This window comes from Anabrus simplex, chromosome 4 (genome assembly GCF_040414725.1).
Source record: "Anabrus simplex isolate iqAnaSimp1 chromosome 4, ASM4041472v1, whole genome shotgun sequence".
NCBI lineage: Eukaryota > Metazoa > Arthropoda > Insecta > Orthoptera > Tettigoniidae > Anabrus > Anabrus simplex.
The window spans coordinates 393,253,674-393,273,253 of NC_090268.1; the positions used below are offsets into that span (position 1 = coordinate 393,253,674).

At 41.0% G+C, this 19,580-nt stretch overlaps 1 protein-coding gene across 1 annotated transcript in view; it reads left to right on the top strand.

The window, feature by feature from the left end:
• Nucleotides 1-19,580, top strand: part of LOC136872033 (probable cytochrome P450 12a5, mitochondrial) — a 69,726-nt gene that overhangs the window by 25,333 nt on the left and 24,813 nt on the right. Inside the window, exons 6-7 of the mRNA XM_067145856.2 lie at nt 9,405-9,481; nt 12,966-13,167. Of these exons, the coding sequence (XP_067001957.2) occupies nt 9,405-9,481; nt 12,966-13,167 (279 nt within the window). The remainder of the gene's footprint in view (nt 1-9,404; nt 9,482-12,965; nt 13,168-19,580) is intronic.

Here is a 19,580-nt window from a genome sequence, read left to right on the forward strand (position 1 = left end):
TTGAGTTAAAAACTTTATCCACTAATGGATAAAAAAACTTCTTTCATAAAGGTCTCTTCAGGTGACGATTGCACTTCCCCAGAAGACTCATACAGAAATGCGTTTTCGTTTACGAACCATTTTCTCGGGAAAAACAGGTTCGATACTAAGTTCATCAGCTATTCCTTTAGCGGAGACTAGCAAATGTGCCCGTGCTTCGCTACGCTACTCTACATTGTATACGGATATCGAAGTAAATTACTGCACATGAAGTGAATACGATTTTTAAATTGGATGTGTCTTGGCTTTATCAGAGAAACGGCATTGTGAAATCCACAGACGTTGTTTCCAATGTAAGTGTGATTTGCGGAATTGCGATTATAACGGCAAGTCCACTTGTCTACTGCAATTCACAAAGAGGTTTTCATTTAACGGCAGTTCCCATTACCTAGTACGCGGACAAAATCGATTTGGGGAGGTTTCATTACAATGGCAGACCCCATTTCCTACTTTCAGATAGATTACAGTTGAGGAACTTTTATTATATTTGCAAGGACCTTCCGTACTGCCAGTCAAAAGTGAGTTGCGTTCTTATCATTATAATGGCAGACAAATTTTCTAATACTACTCAGGTTACTGCCAGTCACACCGAGTTGGTGAGTTTCCATTATAATAGCAGGCCACTATGCCTAACGTCAGTCACATTTTAGATGGGTAAATTTGTTTATAATGGAAGACACCCTTGCCTACTGACAAATAGGATCGGCTAAAAGAGTTTTGAAAAATTGTACGCTGCCTTGTCTTCTGCTAGTCGAATCGAGAAGGGAATTATGCATTAAAATAGTGCACAGGAGACGGAGAACGACCCCATTCTTACTGCCTGTCAAATTCTTTATGGGGAGGACTGATTACAACAGAAGACGCCTTCCTTCTGACAGTTACTATCGATTTGCAAAGTATTTAATAACAATGGCAGACAAACCCTTTCTATATCGCTACAAATCGACGTCAATGAAAGAATATAGTCGTCATACGGAAGTATATGAATGTTTACCTTCATTTACAAAATAACTCCTGCTAAACGGTACATCAAATCGAAAAACGGATTGTACGATACGACGCACTTTCTGGCCACATTTAGCGATCTAAATGGGTGTTCCTATGATATGTTAACGGTATGATTGTTTTAGAAAATATGAATAGGGTGAAATTGGTGTAAGCTTTTCTCATACAGAATTACTTTTCAGATATGTGACAGATTAAAACATACAATTTGGCATAAATACGGCTATGGGTGGGCCAATATTCGTGTAGAATTTGATGATCCTATCTTTCCTATAAATGTGTCAAACAAAGAAATATACTTGTGAAAATCACCAAATTTACGAACAATCCAGAAATACGGCCGGCTTGAACTCCTTTATGTACACCTGCCATTTTGGCTCCGATATCGTATCCCTGAGCACAACTGTCTGTCATGTTCAAACCACACTCTTCAATTCTTTTGAACAGTGAGTCAGCGAGAAATTCCCCATTGGTTACTTTGACAACTCGGTAGGCTATAAAGCTTTTTTCTACTTTGATCTTCCCGTCATCATCTTTAGTGACGTAGCGAGTCGTTAATGAAACTTGCTCCTTGTGACTTATGTGTGGAGTACAATCAAGGTTAACGGACAAAATATCTGGCTTCCTTTATTTTCATCAAGATACTTTGCTTCACTGAGTCACCTAGTATAGTTATTAGCTCATTTTGTATTGACACACTTAATAAATGAAATTGTGTTTCATTGTTTGTTATACGTCTTAAGTGTTCCATTACTACATTATCAAATTTCCGTAAAAGTTGCACTAGTCCAAGAAAGTTGCCATTATTTTTGTGAAAACTTCCGAATATGACACACGAAAAGCCGTATTGTGCTCTGCTAGATATAAAGAAATTTCCACTAGCCGTCGCAATACTTCTTCTGATCTCTGTCCCTCAGTTTCAATTTGCTTCATGATGCGCTGGTTGATTGATATCTCTCCTTTAATTTTGTTTCTGCTTCAAACCACGTGGTCAAATTTTTTAAATGGTATGGTGACAACTCATGGGATTTTAAACGGTCTGCCATATTTTTCCAGTTGTGAAAACCCATTGCTTGATCAGAACGTGATTTTGATGAGGGATTAAACAATCTAGAACAGAAACACTGGGCAGAATCTGATTTTTCTGAATAAATCAGCAATGCCCTAGATATGTTTTCTCCATTTTCCAAAAACCGATGCCAAAATTAGTTTGAAAGGTGCCTACTTTCGTAATTGTTTGGGTAATCATGGTCTTCCTTAGAATATTCAGTCGGGCCTTTCAAAACAAACTCATCACGCTGAATGTGCATAATATGCGCTGGCCACGTTGCAGGATCTAAAGTAATCACCGGCACCTGCTCCGATTTGGAAGTAAATTCAATTTCGGTTTCATTGTCTGTTGACAGTTCCATTACTCTTTTATTGCCCTTATCACTATCACGATCACTGTGGTCACGATCGCTTGTAACGGTATCATCAGTAGGGGAAGGTACAGGTACACATTCAGTGTCTTTGGCCCCTTGACTGCTACTTTGTGACGAGGAACTACAGCTAGGTGCAGACCTACTGGTCTCAGCCGCGGGAACATTTTGTGTTGTATTAGTTTAAAACAAATTAGTTTTGGCACTTTACAAAATAAAGCCTCATTCACTAACTCACTTTCCTTGTACAACGTTCTCCTTTGCACCCCTGACAACTTCTTCGGCACAATTCTTGAGTTTTCCACTAATCACTATCACTATGGACTTCACAACAACTTCGTTCAGTATTCATAAAGCTCGTAACGCACAGAAAAATAAACTATTAGCAATTGGCGTAAACAGCGACGGAGTTTCTATATCAATGTCGCTATAAAGTAAAGTAACCAAGACAAGAGTAAACTGTGTCCGACGCGCACTGCGGCTGTATACACAGCTACTACAGTGGATTATGCATAGAGAGAATTTGTGCGCACTCAGCCATAAATCCATTGTATTATTGTATAACATAGAGACCAATACAGTTGTCTATAGAATTAGACTACGAAAACATAAAATATTATATTATACCCACGGCGGCGCCCCCCCCCCCCCGGCCCATGCGACGGCCCTGCATTGCATTACATTTCAGATAATTATATGACATAGCTTTTGGCTCACATACGGGTACGGGGTGGGCCAATGTTCGTATAGAGTGTGATGATTCTATCTTTCCTGTAAGTGATTCAAAGTATGAGTTATGCATGTAAAAAGTACAAAACTACTTAAAATCGAGAAGTAGAGACGAATCTAAAGCTTAAGGGATACAGATACGACAAAAAGTCATAAGACCAAGGTTGAAGATCACTTCAAATTGAACGGAGATTGTGGCATCCATTATCCATTCCGATTATCCCACGAAACACCTCGAACCGAAGTTCTGCAGGATCATTAAAATTCCCTCCATATTTCTATATTCTTCTGGAATAAAAAGTGAAAAATTTAAATATCTTGGAAGTTTTCCGTCCGTTACAGGCTAAAATGTATAATTTTGCCAAATTTCAATATTCTTGCTGGCAAATTATGCCGCAATCTGGTAGCTGTACCAAAATTTCACCAAAATAGTCAATGTACAGACACACACGTTCGTTACGATTTTTTTATATAGATAGATAAGGAATCTGCTCCACGTACAACACCTTTTGGCCTATGTCCGCTGGACTCAATCTGAAAAACCGACCGTTCATGATATCTCACTTATTAATCCTCCTGTAAAAGAATGCACATGAGAAAAGAGATTTAGAAATGAATTTTCATTAAGGATTGTAGATTTCCATTAATTTCGGATGTGCATATTTTGAGAGAGTGCAAAATCATGGTTTCGGTTTCGGATAAACCCCCACTAACTTTAGGTATTCAGAAATAGTATTGGACCCAAAACCTACTCAAGGACAGGTGGATTCTAACTATCAAGTTTGGCAGAAATATACTCAGTAGTTTTCAAGTTATAAGAACTCATATAATCAAACAGACAAACCAACAAACAGACATCAAAGCTAAGAAATATGCAGATGGTCTTTATTACACCGGAAACGGATAACTGTACGGAAATACCGCCAAAACAGTCAATGTACATTCACATGGTCGTTACGTTTATATTTACATAGAGGACAGAGAATCATGGGCACGTTTGTAAATGCAAATCTTCACTTCAAGATCCGGCTCCATGGTTAAATAGCATGCTGGCCTTTGGTCACAGAGGTGACGGGTTCGATTCCCGACATGGTCATGAATTTTAACCTTACTTGGTTAACTTCGCTGGCAAGGGGGCTGTGTGTATGTACCGTCTTCATCATCATTTCATCCTCAACACGTCACGCAAGTTGCCTGCTGGAGTCAAATCAAAAAGACCTGACTCTGGCGAGCCGAAATTTTCATCGGACACTCCTAGCACTGAAAGCCAAACGCCCTTTTACTTTCATTACGAGATTTACTGCTCCTAAATGGTAGATCATCAAACGGTTTGCACCCTCAGACGTTCCTTTTATCGCTCTACATGTTTGGTCTTAAAACATTTACTCATATCTCCCATATTTATGGGTTCTATTGAGTTACGCTATTTGAATGAGGTGAAATTTGGGTACAGTTTTAATATTTTATATTATTTGTCACATACTTATGTGAACATGAAATTCGGTTCGCGTATAGCCATTGGTCGTGTCAAAGTGCGTGACAAATTCGATGACACTGCCTTTCCTATAAGTGTGTCAAACTATGTAACATACGTGTGAAAAGAACAAAATTTACGAAAAATCGAAATACACAGCCAAATCTACCCTATAAGGGAGAGAGATAGACGACAAAATGTCACAGGAACAAAGCTGTAGATCACTCCAAATTGAACGGAGATTGTGCCATCCGTTTTGTGATAGGACTTACCGTTTAGCCGCGAAGTACCTCGAAACGAAGGTCTGCAACGTCATTAAATTGCCTCCATAGTTCGATATTTTTCGGCATAAAAAGTAAAAAATTTAATGATCTTGGAAATTTTCTGTAGGTCACCGGCTACAACGTATCATTTTGCTTAAATTCATTTTTCCACCTCGTGTGGCAGATTGTGAGGCAGACTTGATTTATGGGCGAGGGAGGTAAAATTTTGGACTTTCAGTAAACTATAGCTAAAAATATGCAGATGGTCATTATTACCCCTTAAACGGAAAGCTGTACGAAAATTTCGCCAACAGACATACGGTCGTTACGATTTTATTTATAATAATAGATAAGGAATCCGCTCCATGTACACCATTTGGTCTATGTCCCCTGAACTTAGCCTGAGAAACCGACCTTTCATGATATTTCCCTCATTAATCCTCCTGTCGAAAAATGCACATGAGAAAAAATTAGAAATGGATTTCCATCAACTTTGGTCGATTTCCAGACACGTTGATCTTGTACTGTATATATTGTGGGAGAGTAAAATTCACCATTTCGGTTCAATATAAAACCCCAGTCCATTCCGGGAATTTAAAATGTTATTGACCTTAAAACCTAACCTTGGAGGGGTGGATGCTAAATATGAAGTTTGGTTCAAGTATCTCCAGTAGTCTTCAAGTTGTAAGAAATATGCTTTACATGCACCCACTCTTGCGTTAAGTCCGGTGGGACTTGTACCGAAAAACGGTCGGTTCATTATATCTCCCTTATTAATCCTGGTATAGAAATGATGCACATGAGAAAAAAGGTTTATAAATTAATTTACATTAAGGCTGGTAGATTTCCATTAAGCTTGGTTGTGTATGTTTTGGGGGAGTGCAAAATTACGGTTTCGATTTCGAATAAACCCCCAGTCAGTTCAGGTATTTAGGAACAATATTTGCTCTAAAACGTACCCAAAGACAGGTGGATTCTACATATGAAATTTGGTGGAAATATATCCAGTAGTCTTCAAGTTATAGAAAGGCAGACAAACAGACAAACCGACAAACAGACAAACAGACAGCAAAGCCAAAAATTATGAGATGGTCATTATTACACCTGAAAGGGATAACTGTAAGGAAATTTCGCCCAAATAGTCAATGTACAGACACACGATCGTTAGGATTTTATTTATATAGACTTACTATAAATAGAAGGATTTCAAGGAAGATTGAACAAGAACCCGGTGCGAAGTGGTCCGAGAACAGAATAGAATAGTGAAAGGATGAAAGAATATTGGAAGGAACGGAAGATAAAACAACAAGATATGAAGAACTGAATTGAAATTGGCATGTGGTCCTTAGCAGGCATCAAAATAATAATAATAATAATAATAATAATAATAATAATAATAATAATAATAATAATAATAAATTGGGAGGAAAGAATTGGTGCTGCTTTAGATGCAAGGCCGGCGGGTGGAGTGGCGGGATGGCCACGGTTGGTCCATGGCTCTTCAACTTTGCACTAAGACCGACCACCCGCCATCACCTTCACTATAACAAATCTCCCTGGCCATGGCGTTATCCTCTTGGTGTCCCGCCTCCTCCTTCAGGGAAGGAATGAATACTTGCATTAGGATAGGTTGGGTATGGACGCATGGGTGGACGTTATACAGGTTTTTGCCTGCAAGTGGTGGCTTGTCAACATTGCATTCCAACCGATAAACCGCCATCTCCTTCACCATACCAAATCTCTCTGATCAGGGCGGTAAACCCTAGGTAGCCCGCCTCTCCTTTCAGGGAAGGAATGAAAACTTGCAGTAGTTTAGATTAGGGTTGGATTCCGGGATGGATGCAGAATAGTCTTCGGCCTAAAAAATGGCCACGGCTTGACCACGGCCAGGCAAATCTGCATTCCGACCAGCCAACCGGACAGTGGTTCTGAGGCCACGACTCTACTTTGGCTATACACTTCTGCATTCGGGAGATGTTGAGGGCGGTCCACCATCGGCAGTCTTGAGAATATTCTTCCGTGGTTCTTGCATTCTCATACACCAAGGCGAATGCCGATAAATTTCAAAGTATACCTTACGGCCACCAACCTTATCAAACTTCTTGGAATGACAGACGACGTTATTTTTTGGGAGGCCCACATACCCTCCCGGTATAGAATGAAAACATATGTATTTGTAGTAGTAGTAGTAGTAGTAGTAGTAGTAGTAGTAGTAGTAGTAGTAGTAGTAGAAGAAGAAGAAGTTGAAGTAGTGTCAATCCAGATGTCGATTTGTTGCATTCCTCCATGTCGCCAAAATCTTTGCTGACCTTTTAATATCTTATTAACTACTTCAACCCACATCTACACTATGCTTATCATATTCTTGAATTGGAATTCATCACTCCCACCCCCGTCTCCAGTTACACCCACGACCACCTGAACATGTCTTGAGTGACTCAAGATATGCCCACCTTTCCACCACTCCTGTTGGTCAAATTTCATCTAATCCATCAAACCTCAGGAACTTGATTCTGTAAATCATATTTTGTATTGCGCTTCGCCATTCCAATCGCCAATATTCTTCTCTAACACCACGTTCTTAGGAATTGAAAATTAATGTTTTATTGGTCCACTACGGAATGTTCCAAAAGTTTAATTAAATCCCTTGGGGCTTGTAGAGTGAGCTGAATAGATACAGTTTTGAATAGGAATCCATATCAGAAAATGTAGAGGTGCCAGAAGTAAAATTTGAAAAGAAGTATTTAAATGATTCTGCTGAGTGAAGGAACAGTAGTAATTTAATTTGTTGTGACTAAGTTAATTAAAGTTCTGACTAATCAATGAAAAATATGAAAATCCAGAGCCTGTTTCCAGTTATTTCACCGGGTCAGGAATTGAATGAGTGAAGCCCCATCTAGCGGCGAGGACAGGTATTGTGCCGGCTGCCGAAGCCTGTTGCACTCCTCTGGGGCAATGATTAATGAATGACACACGAAATTAAACTAAATTGCAGAGTGTTGTTGGAATGAAATATGACAGGGAAAACCGGAATACCCGGAGAAAATCCTGTCCCTCCTCCACTTTGTCCAGCACAAATCTCGCATGGAGTGACCGGAATTTGAACCACTGAACCCAGCGGTGAGAGGCCGGCGCGCTGTCGCTTGAGCCACGGGTGCTCTTTCGAACTAACCAACATCCACTAACACTTTCATTAATATTCTAATATGTGATTTTCTCCCTTAGTAATGCCATTAAACGCAGCCATGTTCGATTACTACCTCTCATGCCAGAGAGTATACACTTCCTCTAATCATGGAAGAATACTCTGATGAATACTCTTTGACTCTCTAACCCTTCGCAGCTTCCAAATATATTCAACAGATAGCACAGCGATCCTAACAACTTATATTCTGCTAAGAAAAAGAAGTCTACATACAAACATATCCCATCATGACATTATCTGGGAATACCCGTGGAAGGATAACCTAGCTACGCTAGGAGGAGTGAAATCCACGTATCTTAAAAAAGTTCTCTGTCTGGCAAGAAACGCTCCTTTGCGACTAACCTATGAATTCACAAGAGAACTGTTCTGTAGTGAAGAACTGCGATTAAAAATGTCATTGCCTTCTACGACATTATACCAAAGGACAATATCAAGAACTGCAGGATAAAAGCGAATATATAAACATACGTCATGATTTGCCCGAATGAATGAATTCTGACTACGAACTGCGGCATATCACAACGCGGAAATAAAACCATTGATAAGGGCGAGATTGAACAATATGACTACGACAGCCATATCAAGACGGTTTATCTGACCTATTTACAACGAATGCTGCGGGGCAGTAGGCCTACGTGTCCTCTAGTTCTTGTTGTAAATTTATGCTTGTCTTCTATTCCTTCCCTACCGGCCTCGCAGTAGCGGCAGCGAGCCTGCCTCTTACCCAGAGCCCCGGGCTCCATTCCCGCCGCATGACGTATGTCTATCAGGATCAGGGCAGGTTCGAGATCAACTCAGCCTACGCGAGAAGAATTAAAGATCAATATAACGGTAAAATGGTGGCCTTGGTCCAGAAAGCAGGAATAATGATCAAGAAGATATGTAGCGCTGACCATGCGTCCCCCGGTAATTTGGAGGCCTTCTGACTAATCAGCAGTCTCCTGGTAATTTTCAGATCTCTGGGCTGAGTAGCGGTCACCTGTTAGGGCAATGTCTATCAAGGTAGTAGGGCCATGTGGGAAAAGGAATTCCGTCTCTAAGACTATACATGGCATTCACATTGATTATAGTGAGAATATATTCTTTCATAAGTGAATGAAATAAATTAAGTAAATAAGTACCATTTCTTGAGAGTTACGAGCCTTTCCAAAGGAAAATGAAAAACGATTATATGTTATTAAATTAAAAGTAATCACTTGAACATAGGACATTTTGTGTCATGTTATACTTGTTAATAAATACATTTCATTTTACTTTCCGGTCCAAAGAATGAAGGATCTACGAGACCAGAATGGACAGCTGCCTGATGACTTTATGGAATACTTCTTTCGATGGGCATTTGAATGTAAGTATACCTCTCATGTAATGTCCTTCACTAGACCAATTGACCTTAGCAACACTCATAACCAAGGACTAAATTTTAAAAGAAAAAATTTAAATCAAATCGGAGAAAAGGGGAGGGGGATAATAAAAAGGGCATAAATGGAAGGAAATTATACAAACCTTAAAAATTGAAAAGTGAGAACTGTCTATGTCAATTTTCACTCCATCGAGCTCGATAGTTGCAGTCGCTTAAGTGCGGCCAGTATCCAGTAATCGGGAGAGAGTGGGTTTGAACCCCACTGTCGGCAGCCCTGAAGATGGTTTTCCGTGATCTGCCATTTCACACCAGGCAAATGCCGGGGCTGTACCTTAATTAAGGCCACGGCCACTTCCTTTCAATTCCTAGGCCTTTCCTATCCCATCGTCGCCATAAGATATATTTGTGTCGGTGAGACGTAAAGCAAATAGCAAATGTTCACTTCATTGCATAAGGAAAGAGTTGTACTTACATACAATCAATATTTCTGTATGCGTTAAAGACGGATTCTGCCTCTTTGAATGTAAAATTGACCGCTCAACATCAACAGAAACCATTCTTGAAGTTTTGGTTTTGATTCTGTATTCCCAATCTGTGCATGTCACCAGTATTTCAATGTCCGGATATTTCTGCCAAAATTTGTGTGAGTTATCTCAAGTTTGCTCGGTAATTCTTCTATCACACCCCATTTAGTATCTTTGGATTAACTCTCTTCCTCCAGTCTTGTGACAGCCTACGGAAGAAATTTCAACGTGTGGAGTGCTTAAAGTTCGGTCTCCGAATGTGGGTTCTCAGTAAATCATTTACTTGCGCAACAGTTCCAGATCCTTCGTCATCCAACGACAGAATAAAGTGGTGTTGATTGCTGTTTTGAGAGGAAATTCAACTGGGCAACCATACTCTATTAACACTAATCAGAGATAAACATTGGAAGGGGGCAAACACTTCGAAATATCAATGTATTGGCCAAAGAAACACAAGGGCCAACAAGAGCGTGAAAATGTGAGACCCCCTAAGTCTCCGTACGTAACACCGTGCCGGGCTAAGTGGCTCAGATGATTGAGGCGCTGGTCTTCTGACCCCACTTGGCAGATTCGATCCTGGCTCAGTCCGGTGGTATTTGAAGGTGCTCAAATACGTCAGCCTCGTGTCGGTAGATTTACTGGCACATAAAGGCGACGAAATTCTGGCACCTTGGCGTCTCCGGAAACCGTAGAGGTATTTCGTGGGACATAAAGCCAATTTAATAGTAATAAAAATAATAAAGGGGTAAATAATCAAAAGGGAAAATGGAAGGAAATTAAAACAATCCTTAAAAATTGAATTGAACTGCTAATAATAATTACATTATTATTATTATTATTATTATTATTATTATTATTATTATTATTATTATTATTATTATTATTATTATGCAACGCCGTTGAGGTCGGAAAATAAAATAAAGAGGAGTTGATCATGGGAGGTGAGGGGCCTGGACCAAGCAAGTGGACTCAGCTTAGGGCCCAGTGGTCACCAACCCATACTCGCGAGTTGAGAGCACCTGAGCCCTTATAGTTGCCTCTTACGGCAAGCAGGACATATCGTGGGTTTTTTCTGCCACTCCCACCCAAAGGGGGCGACCAAAGAAAACTTTTTGAAATGTTTACAAGAAAAATATCAGCACAAGAAATCCATGTTCCCCACCTGGTTATAATGGGAAAGTTGGGTGACGGTAAGGCTATGATCTATAACGGTGTATTCTACTGGGATCCTCAGCTATGAAGTCCTCTACCGTGTAGTATTTAATTCCGATTGCTTCTCATGCTCTGCGCAAAGCATGTGCGACGCATATTATGTGATGCAAATTAGAATACACAGGTTTCAACAGCGAAAATGCTGAGGTAATGTAATGTGTCCGGTCAGTAACAACTTACCATACTTTATCGTACTAAATCCCCGAAGATCGGAGTTTTTTTTTTTTTTTTTTTTTGTTAGTTGCTTTACGTCACACCGACACAGATAGGTGTTATGGCGACGAGGGGAGGGGAAAGGGCTAGGAATGGAAAGGAAGCGGCCGTGGCCTTAATTAAGGTACAGCCCCAGCATTTGCCTGGTGTGAAAATGGGAAACCAGGGAAAACCATCTTCAGGGCTGCAGACAGTGGGGTTCGAACCCACTATCTCCCAGATGCAAGCTCACAGCTGTGCGCCTATAACCGCACAGCCAACTCGCCCGTTAAAATGTAATTAGTCACCTTCCTGGGTTATGTAATATTGAGGAGACATTCACCCTCCATGTGTATGTTTATACTCTGATGAGCAATTGAATAAGATAGTTGCCTGCAACACTCCCTTCCCCCCTTTTGACGATAGCAGTGTGGAGTGACAATGACTTCACACCACACTGGTTGAATGTGATGTCATACAGTCCCATGAAAAATGCGCAGCCTCCCAGACACATTTCGGTGGAGAGTCAACGGCAGGCAGATCTCTCTCTCGACAGCATCCTCGGTATGTTCATTCGGATTGATATCTGGTGACCTTAGAGACTAGGCAAGCATCCTCATCGATCCAATGAACCACAACTGGACGGTGTTTTGGTATTACTGTGCGTACAGATCGTCTGCACTGTGCTGGATGTGAACAAAACACACTGCTGGTTCTTTATCGCTAGTCGGTGAGGGACGTTGTCAGATGTACCAGGGTCCCATTTCACTCCACTTAAACAGTGCCCATACGATGAAACAACCACCTCCGATTTGAACAGTACTCTTCTGACAAAACAATCGATTGTCTCAGGTCTTCGTTGACGCACTCGCACCCTGCCATGTGCATGTACAAACTGCTACCACGACTCATTTGTCGAGGTAAACTTTCTCTGTGCTTTGACGCGTGGTCCTGAGCCAGTGTCATTCATTGTGCCTTGTGACGTGCGGTGAGCAGTGGTACTTTTGTGGGACGGTGGCTTCTCTCATTGCGAGGACGTGGTTCTGGATGGCATGGCTGCTCAACTTTGTTGTCCTCCAACATTGAATCCGCGAGTAAACTGTTGTAATGTAGCCGTCTATCCGCTCTTACTCTCCAAACCAGTCGATGGTGACCCCTGCCAACAACCCGTTGTGACCAAAGATATTCATTTTACCCTAATATACGTGCTCATGGCTACACAGAACACGGTAGTGCATGGAAGGTTCATTACCTCTGTGATTTAGGAGATGGAACAGCCCATACGTATGGCATCGACAATCTGGCTATTATCACCATGATCTCGTGTTTTATCCACCCTTTGTTCACCACCTCTTATTCACATGAACAATACGAGATCTGACGGCATCGCAGTCATGTACCACGTCGAACTATTACATTCGCCAGGCTACCATAGTGCCATTTTGATGATAAAACTGCAGCTATCTCTAATTGAACTGCGCATCAGTGTATGCAAATTATATATATGTATTTTACATCCTTTTTTCTTATCTGATTAACAGCAATATCCCTGGTCGCTTTGGATACTCGACTGGGTTCTCTGCAGCTGAATAATAAACCAGATTCTGAAACCGAGAAGCTCATCAAGGCTGCGCAATTGGTTTTTCGGGCAATGTTCACACTCGACCTTCCGCCTTATCTCAGCCCGTCCGAGAGGGAGAAGTTATGGAATGAGATGGTAGAGTGCATGGATTATTTCAACGAGTAAGTAGTATTCCTTCTCCACTCTTCTCTTTATCTTCCTACACTTGCATTTGAAATTACTCCTGCCATTACAACATTACCATTACATAAACATACTCTTAAAATAGCGGCAAAGGCCACTGTGGAACATCCGTGTGAATGAAGTACTCCCTGTGCTTTAGGAATTTTAGTTATCTTCAGCTGAGCAACATAATGTAGGATCCATGACACTTTTGGAAATGTGTGATCCACGGAATTTATTAGTTTCTTTTTCGTATGAAATCACGATAAAATGATGGTGTACGAATTTCCGAAAGGAGTGTTACATGGGGATGCACTTTTATATATCACATAGAGTTACGTATTATATATAAATAGGTTTACTCACATAAGATGTCCACGTAAAATAACTTCTGAACAGTGGTAAAGGATACCACTCAGCTTTTACTTTTTGTAAGGCTACTAAGAGGCTCATGGCAGAACTAGCAGTACTTTTCCAGGGTGTGAATATCTGCTGAGGTGCCGGTACTTGTCTCTTTAAATGGAAATACAATTTTTCCTGCTTATAGGCCTGAACTTACGGACATGAGAAATACATTGCTGTGATTATTCTGAGAATCGGAAAGTGGAATTTACTCAAACTTGCTTCACATTCCAGCCTGTAAAATCGAACAAAACCCAGACACAAAACGATGCCCTACTTATGAAACCTGCGATGTCGACGATCTGAGTTCGTTGGCCTTCTGGCAGCTATGTAATAATAACAACAATGTAACTGGTTCTGTGTTCCTCTGACTACTTTTATGGTTCCTCAGAGACGGGAGATGTCGCAATTTTGTCCCTTATGATTTATTGTACTTGTGGGTAAATCTACCGAAACAGGACTGACGTATTTGAGCACCTTCAAATACCACCATACTGAGCCGGAACCGAACCCTTCAACTTGATCTCAGAAGGCCAGCTCTCTACCGTCTGAACTTCTTCTCAGCCCTGCTTGCAGCTACTGCGGTCAGGAAAGAACTGTGATAAATAGTATGGTTTAACACATTTCACGTCGTCATTGGTAACCAGGAAAGGAAAACGCATATGATACGGCTTCTGAGAAAAATAGAACACGCAACATAAAGGAGTTTTGCATCCCTCGTAGCAAAGAGTTGGCGTCTGTTGACAAAATAAACTAATGAAAGACATACATACCTATAATGTGTGCGTTATTTATTGACCAACGATAGAATAAATGAGAGGCTCTGCTACAATACGACTTGGCTTTCACAGTTTACTGCTGAATACTGCACACACTAATAACTTTATTACCGAGTAACACATCCCTTTGCATTGATGCATGCCTTAATTCATCTTGGCGTACTGGCGTACTGTCCTCAATTCATCAAGGTAATTTCCAATTCCACAATGGTGTTCTGGCGTACATGTAGCAGAGTGGTTAGTGCGACATGGCGTCAATAAACAATCCTTTCATCAATTTCTGCAAGGCCTATTCGATAGTTTACATATCGCTCTAATCGAACGATATCGTCATCACGAAAGAAGTCAGCGTTGAGAACTGCACGATGGAAAATTGCGTCAAAGTGAATAGGGGAGCTGTGACAGTTCATCATCCGGCCAATCAGAGGCCGCTTAGCGGGTCACGTGAATTTTGGCAGCAAATTTGAATTTTGGCGGGAGATTTTAATTTCGGCGCGAGATTGGAATTTGTAAACAAAGCCAGGTGCGTTTTTGACAGCCACAAGCTTCCTTGAGAGCTGTCATCCGCCATCTTTAAGCAACAACGCATCGCTAAGCTCAGTGCAGCCATCTTGACAAGGCTAAACCTCATTTTTGTCAACTTAGGCACGTGTTGGCGGGCAATACGAAAAATTCCACGTGTTATTGTTTGTAAACAAAGCCATATGCTATCTTCACTGCCACGTGCCTTTTTTGACAGCTGTCACCCGCCATCTTGCATCGCTAACCTCAGTGCTGCCATCTTAACGGCACTAAATCTCATGGATGCCACGTTTGGCATGTGGTAGCGGGCAATTTAAAAAAATCCACGTGCTCATCAAAGCCACGTGCTTTTTTGACACCTGTCATCCTCCATCTTGCATCGCTAACCTCAGTGCTGCCAAATTTAGCATCTACATTTGAAATATGGTGGCAGGCAATTTGAAAAATTGCACGTGCTCTTGTTTTATAACAAAGCTATGTGCTTTTGACAGCTGTTATCCGCCATCTTGCATCGTTAACCTCAGTGCTGCCATCTTTATCTACTACCTTTGAAATGTGGTAGCAGGCAGTTTGAAAACTTCCACGTGCTCTTGTTTGTAAACAAAGCTATGTGCTTTTGACAGCTGCCATCCGCCATCTTGCATCGCTAACCTCAGTGCTGCCATCCTTACGCTACTAAACCTCATCCTTTGGCATGTGGTGGCAGGAAATTTGAAATTCCACGTGTTTTTTGACAGCTGTCAGCAGCCATCCTTAATCAACAGGGCATCGTGCTGCCTTCTTTATGGCACTAAACCTCAACCTTTGACATGTGGTGGCGGGCAATTTTAAAAATTCTACCTGCTCTTGTTTGTAAACAAAGCCACGTGCTTTCTAACAGCTGCCATCTTTAATCAACAGAGCATCGTGCTGCCGTCCTTACCGCACTAAACCTCATTCTTTGACATGTGGTGGCGGGCAATTTGAAAAATTCCACGCGCTCTCTTTTGTAAACAAAGCTATGTGCTTTTGACAGCTGTCGTGCGCCATCTTGCATCGCTAACCTCAGTGCTGCTATCTTTACGCTGCTGCTATCCTTTGGCATATGGTGGCGGGCAAATTGAAATTCCACGTGCTTTCTTGACAGCTAACAGTGGCCATATTTAATCAACAGAACACCGTGCTGCCATCTTGACGGCACCATCGTGCTGCTATGTTTACAACACTAAACCTTATCATTAGGCATGTGGTGGCTGGCAATTTGAAATATTCCGTCAGCAGTCATCTTTAAACAACAAAAACTTTAGTGCATTCGCGAACCTAACCTCTCATCCACCATCTTGAAGGTGACTATCCTTAGTTTTACTACAAGATGCCTTCCCGACGGTAATTACAAAAGATGGCAGCTTCTAGCTTAGAGGCTACTACAAAAGATTTCGGTTATACTTAGGCTGTTGAGGCCTCCTTCTCTTCCTCCTCCTCTGTCAAGGCATAGCTCTATCAAACAAGTTTAAACACGCATCGTGAAGGCGAGAGTGCGCACGTGCTGCAGCTATGACGTCAACCAGAGTTGTGCATGTTAAGACTTGCAGATCAAAAAAGAAGTGATTGAAACATAACAAGACTAAAATCAAACACTGTACTCGATGTCGTTAACTTCAACATTGGTTCAGAGCATTGCTTGATGTGTTCAGATCACTAAATAAGTGATTAAAATATACCAAGACTAGAATTGAACACTGTACTCGATGTTGTTACTTACATCATATCAGGGGATACCTTTGTTCTAAGAAGGTCAGATCACAAAAGTGATTGAAACATAACAAGACTAGAATCGAACACTGTACTCAATGTTATTAACTTCAACATATGATCAGAACATTGATTAATGGGTTCAGAACACTAAATAAGTGATTCAAACATAACAAGACTAGAATAGAACACGATACACGATGACGTTACTTAAGACACGTGTTCAGAACCTGTCAGGGGATACCTTTTGTTCTAAGAAGATGGATTCGAACAGAGAAAAAATAAGACTAGAATTCTTATACACACCTTAAAGAGCTATTTACATGTTTCCACCTCATAGGCCTTGAACATAAATGAATTTTAATTAGCAAAATTTTATTCAGAAAACTTTCAAGATTTTTAGGATGATTCTGCAGTTCGTATACCGTAGTTGAATGGACACAAAAGGTTCCATTAATGTAAACCGCACATCAAACCCAAGGAACTTACTACTGTATGTCCACAAGGACATAATTCAACTTGTGAACTTTTTAGTATATGTTTGACACGCAAGTCTTCTACTTGTGCAATAAGTTTATATTATGCGTCATTGTTTTTACTGCAGATTTCATTGTGTCTTATATCACGCAATTTAATGTACGTCATAAGTTATATATTACGTTGCCTATTTTTCTAGTACAACTGAAGATGACGCAAATGCGCGTCGAAACTAGTTCTGTAATTAATATGTTGTAATTACATCTGTTTAACAACATTATTATTATATTGAAAAGGTGGACAGATAAATGTATTTATTGTAAATCGAGTACAGTGTTTGATTCTAGTCTTGTTATGTTTCAGTCACTTATTTGTTATCTGCAAGTCAACATGCACAACTCTGATGACGTCATAGCTGCAGCACGTGCACACTCTTGCCTTCGCGATGCGTGTTTAAACTTGTTTGATAGAGCTATGCCTTGACATAGTAGGAGGAAGAGGAGGAGGCCATAACAACCTGCGTATAGCCGCCATCTTGTGTAGTAGCCCCTGAGCTAGCAGCTGCTATCTTGTGTAATTAGCATCGGGAAGGGAATCTTCTCGTAACACTAAGAATAGTCCACTTCAAGATGGTGGATGAGAGGTTAGGTTCGCGAATGCACTAAAGTATTTGTTGTTTGAAGATGAAAGCTGACGGATTGTTTCAAATTGCCCGCCACTACATGCCTAAGGAAAAGGTTTAGTGCTGTAAAGATAGCAGCACGATGGTGCCGTCAAGATGGCAGCACGGTGCTCTATTGATTAAAGATTGCCGCTGTTAGCTCTCAGAAAGCATGTGGCTTTCTTTAAAAACAAGAGTACGTGTAATTTTTAAAATTGCCCGCCACCACATGTCAAAGGATTAGTTTTAGTGCCATAAAGATGGCAGCACGATGCTCTGTTGATTACAGATGACTGCTGTCAAAATGCACGTGGAATTTTTCAAATTGCCCGCCACCACATTTCAAAGGTAGTAGCTGAAAATGGCAGCACTGAGGTTAGCGATGCAAGATGGCGGATGACAGCTATCAAAAAAGCACGTGTCTTTGAAGAGCACGTGGAATTTTTCCAATTGCCTCCTACCACATGCTAAAGGTAGCATCCATGAGGTTTAATGCCGTTAAGATGGCAGCACTGAGGTTAGTGATGCAAGATGGCGGATGTGAGGTGTCAAAAGTCACGTGGCTGTGTAAAAAGCACGTGGCTTTGTTTACAAACAAGAACACGGGGAATGTTTTAAATTGCCGGCCACCACGTACCTAAGTTGGCAACAGTGAGGTTTAACCACGTTAATATGGCGGCACTGAAGTTAGCGATGGGTTGTTGTTTAATGATGGGGCATGACAGCTGTCAAAAAGCACCTGGCTGTCAAAAACGCACGTGGCTTTGTTTACAAATTCAAATTTCCCGCCAAAATTTAAATTTACCGCGATATGACGTAATCAGTTACGTGACCCGCTCCGCGGCCTCTGATTGGCACGCTGTTGAACTGTCACACCTCCCCTACTATAGTCTCATCTATAATGTTGGCGATTCGGTATCATTATGGGTCGAATGATGTCTCAGTATCGTGTAGCACTGATGTTGACCTTGGTAACTGGGAGAGTTGTTTCGTGTCTGCACGTACTGAACAGTGCGTCTGAGAGTGAAGCCTTCCATACTGCCTCTAAATATGTTGCCGACTTTCGACAGGAACAAAGCTTATGCGGCACTCATCGGTAAAAAGAAAATAAATATACTTAATCTATTATAATAAATTGTGAATTCTGAACAGAATACTTAGCATACTTTTCGCCCTATTTGTGCCGCGCCCCATGATGTATCGAGTTGGGCCTTGCCTTTGGGCGTCGAGCGTGAAGTTGGGCCTCATACAACATTTTTTTTCTCACAGTTTGAACTGAAACGTTGTGACTTGTTACTCTCCGAAGATGGTGGTGTTTCTTTCAGAGTTACTTTAGCTCTTGGACCACCGGCGTGAGGCAAGTTACTAACAGTTCCTGTCTCCCTCTACCGCTTCCATGTTTGAAGAACCACATCATTTTGGTTCGAACACACACGTGGATTAACTGTCCTTTGTTACCTGAAAATGGGTTTCCGTGCTTTCCCATTTTATACCTGGCAAACGATGGGATTGTAGCTTAATAAAGGCCACGGCCGCATCCTTTCCACTCCTATCCCATCGTCACCATAAGAACTATCTGCGTCAGTCCGACGTAAAGGAAATACTAAAAAAAATAGGATGACAAGATCCAGTGTCGTATTAGTCATGCTAAATGGTATGTACTTGTTAATTACTTAAAAACAAAAGCATAAAACCCATTTTTATCTTAGTTTACTTTCCAAAGGAGTCAACTGTGTTGTCAATCATTGCAAATGTGGAATACTTATACTTATTTATATACCCCATGTACACACTCACATTTACCTTTTATTTCCATATCGAAGGTAATACAGACAAAAGA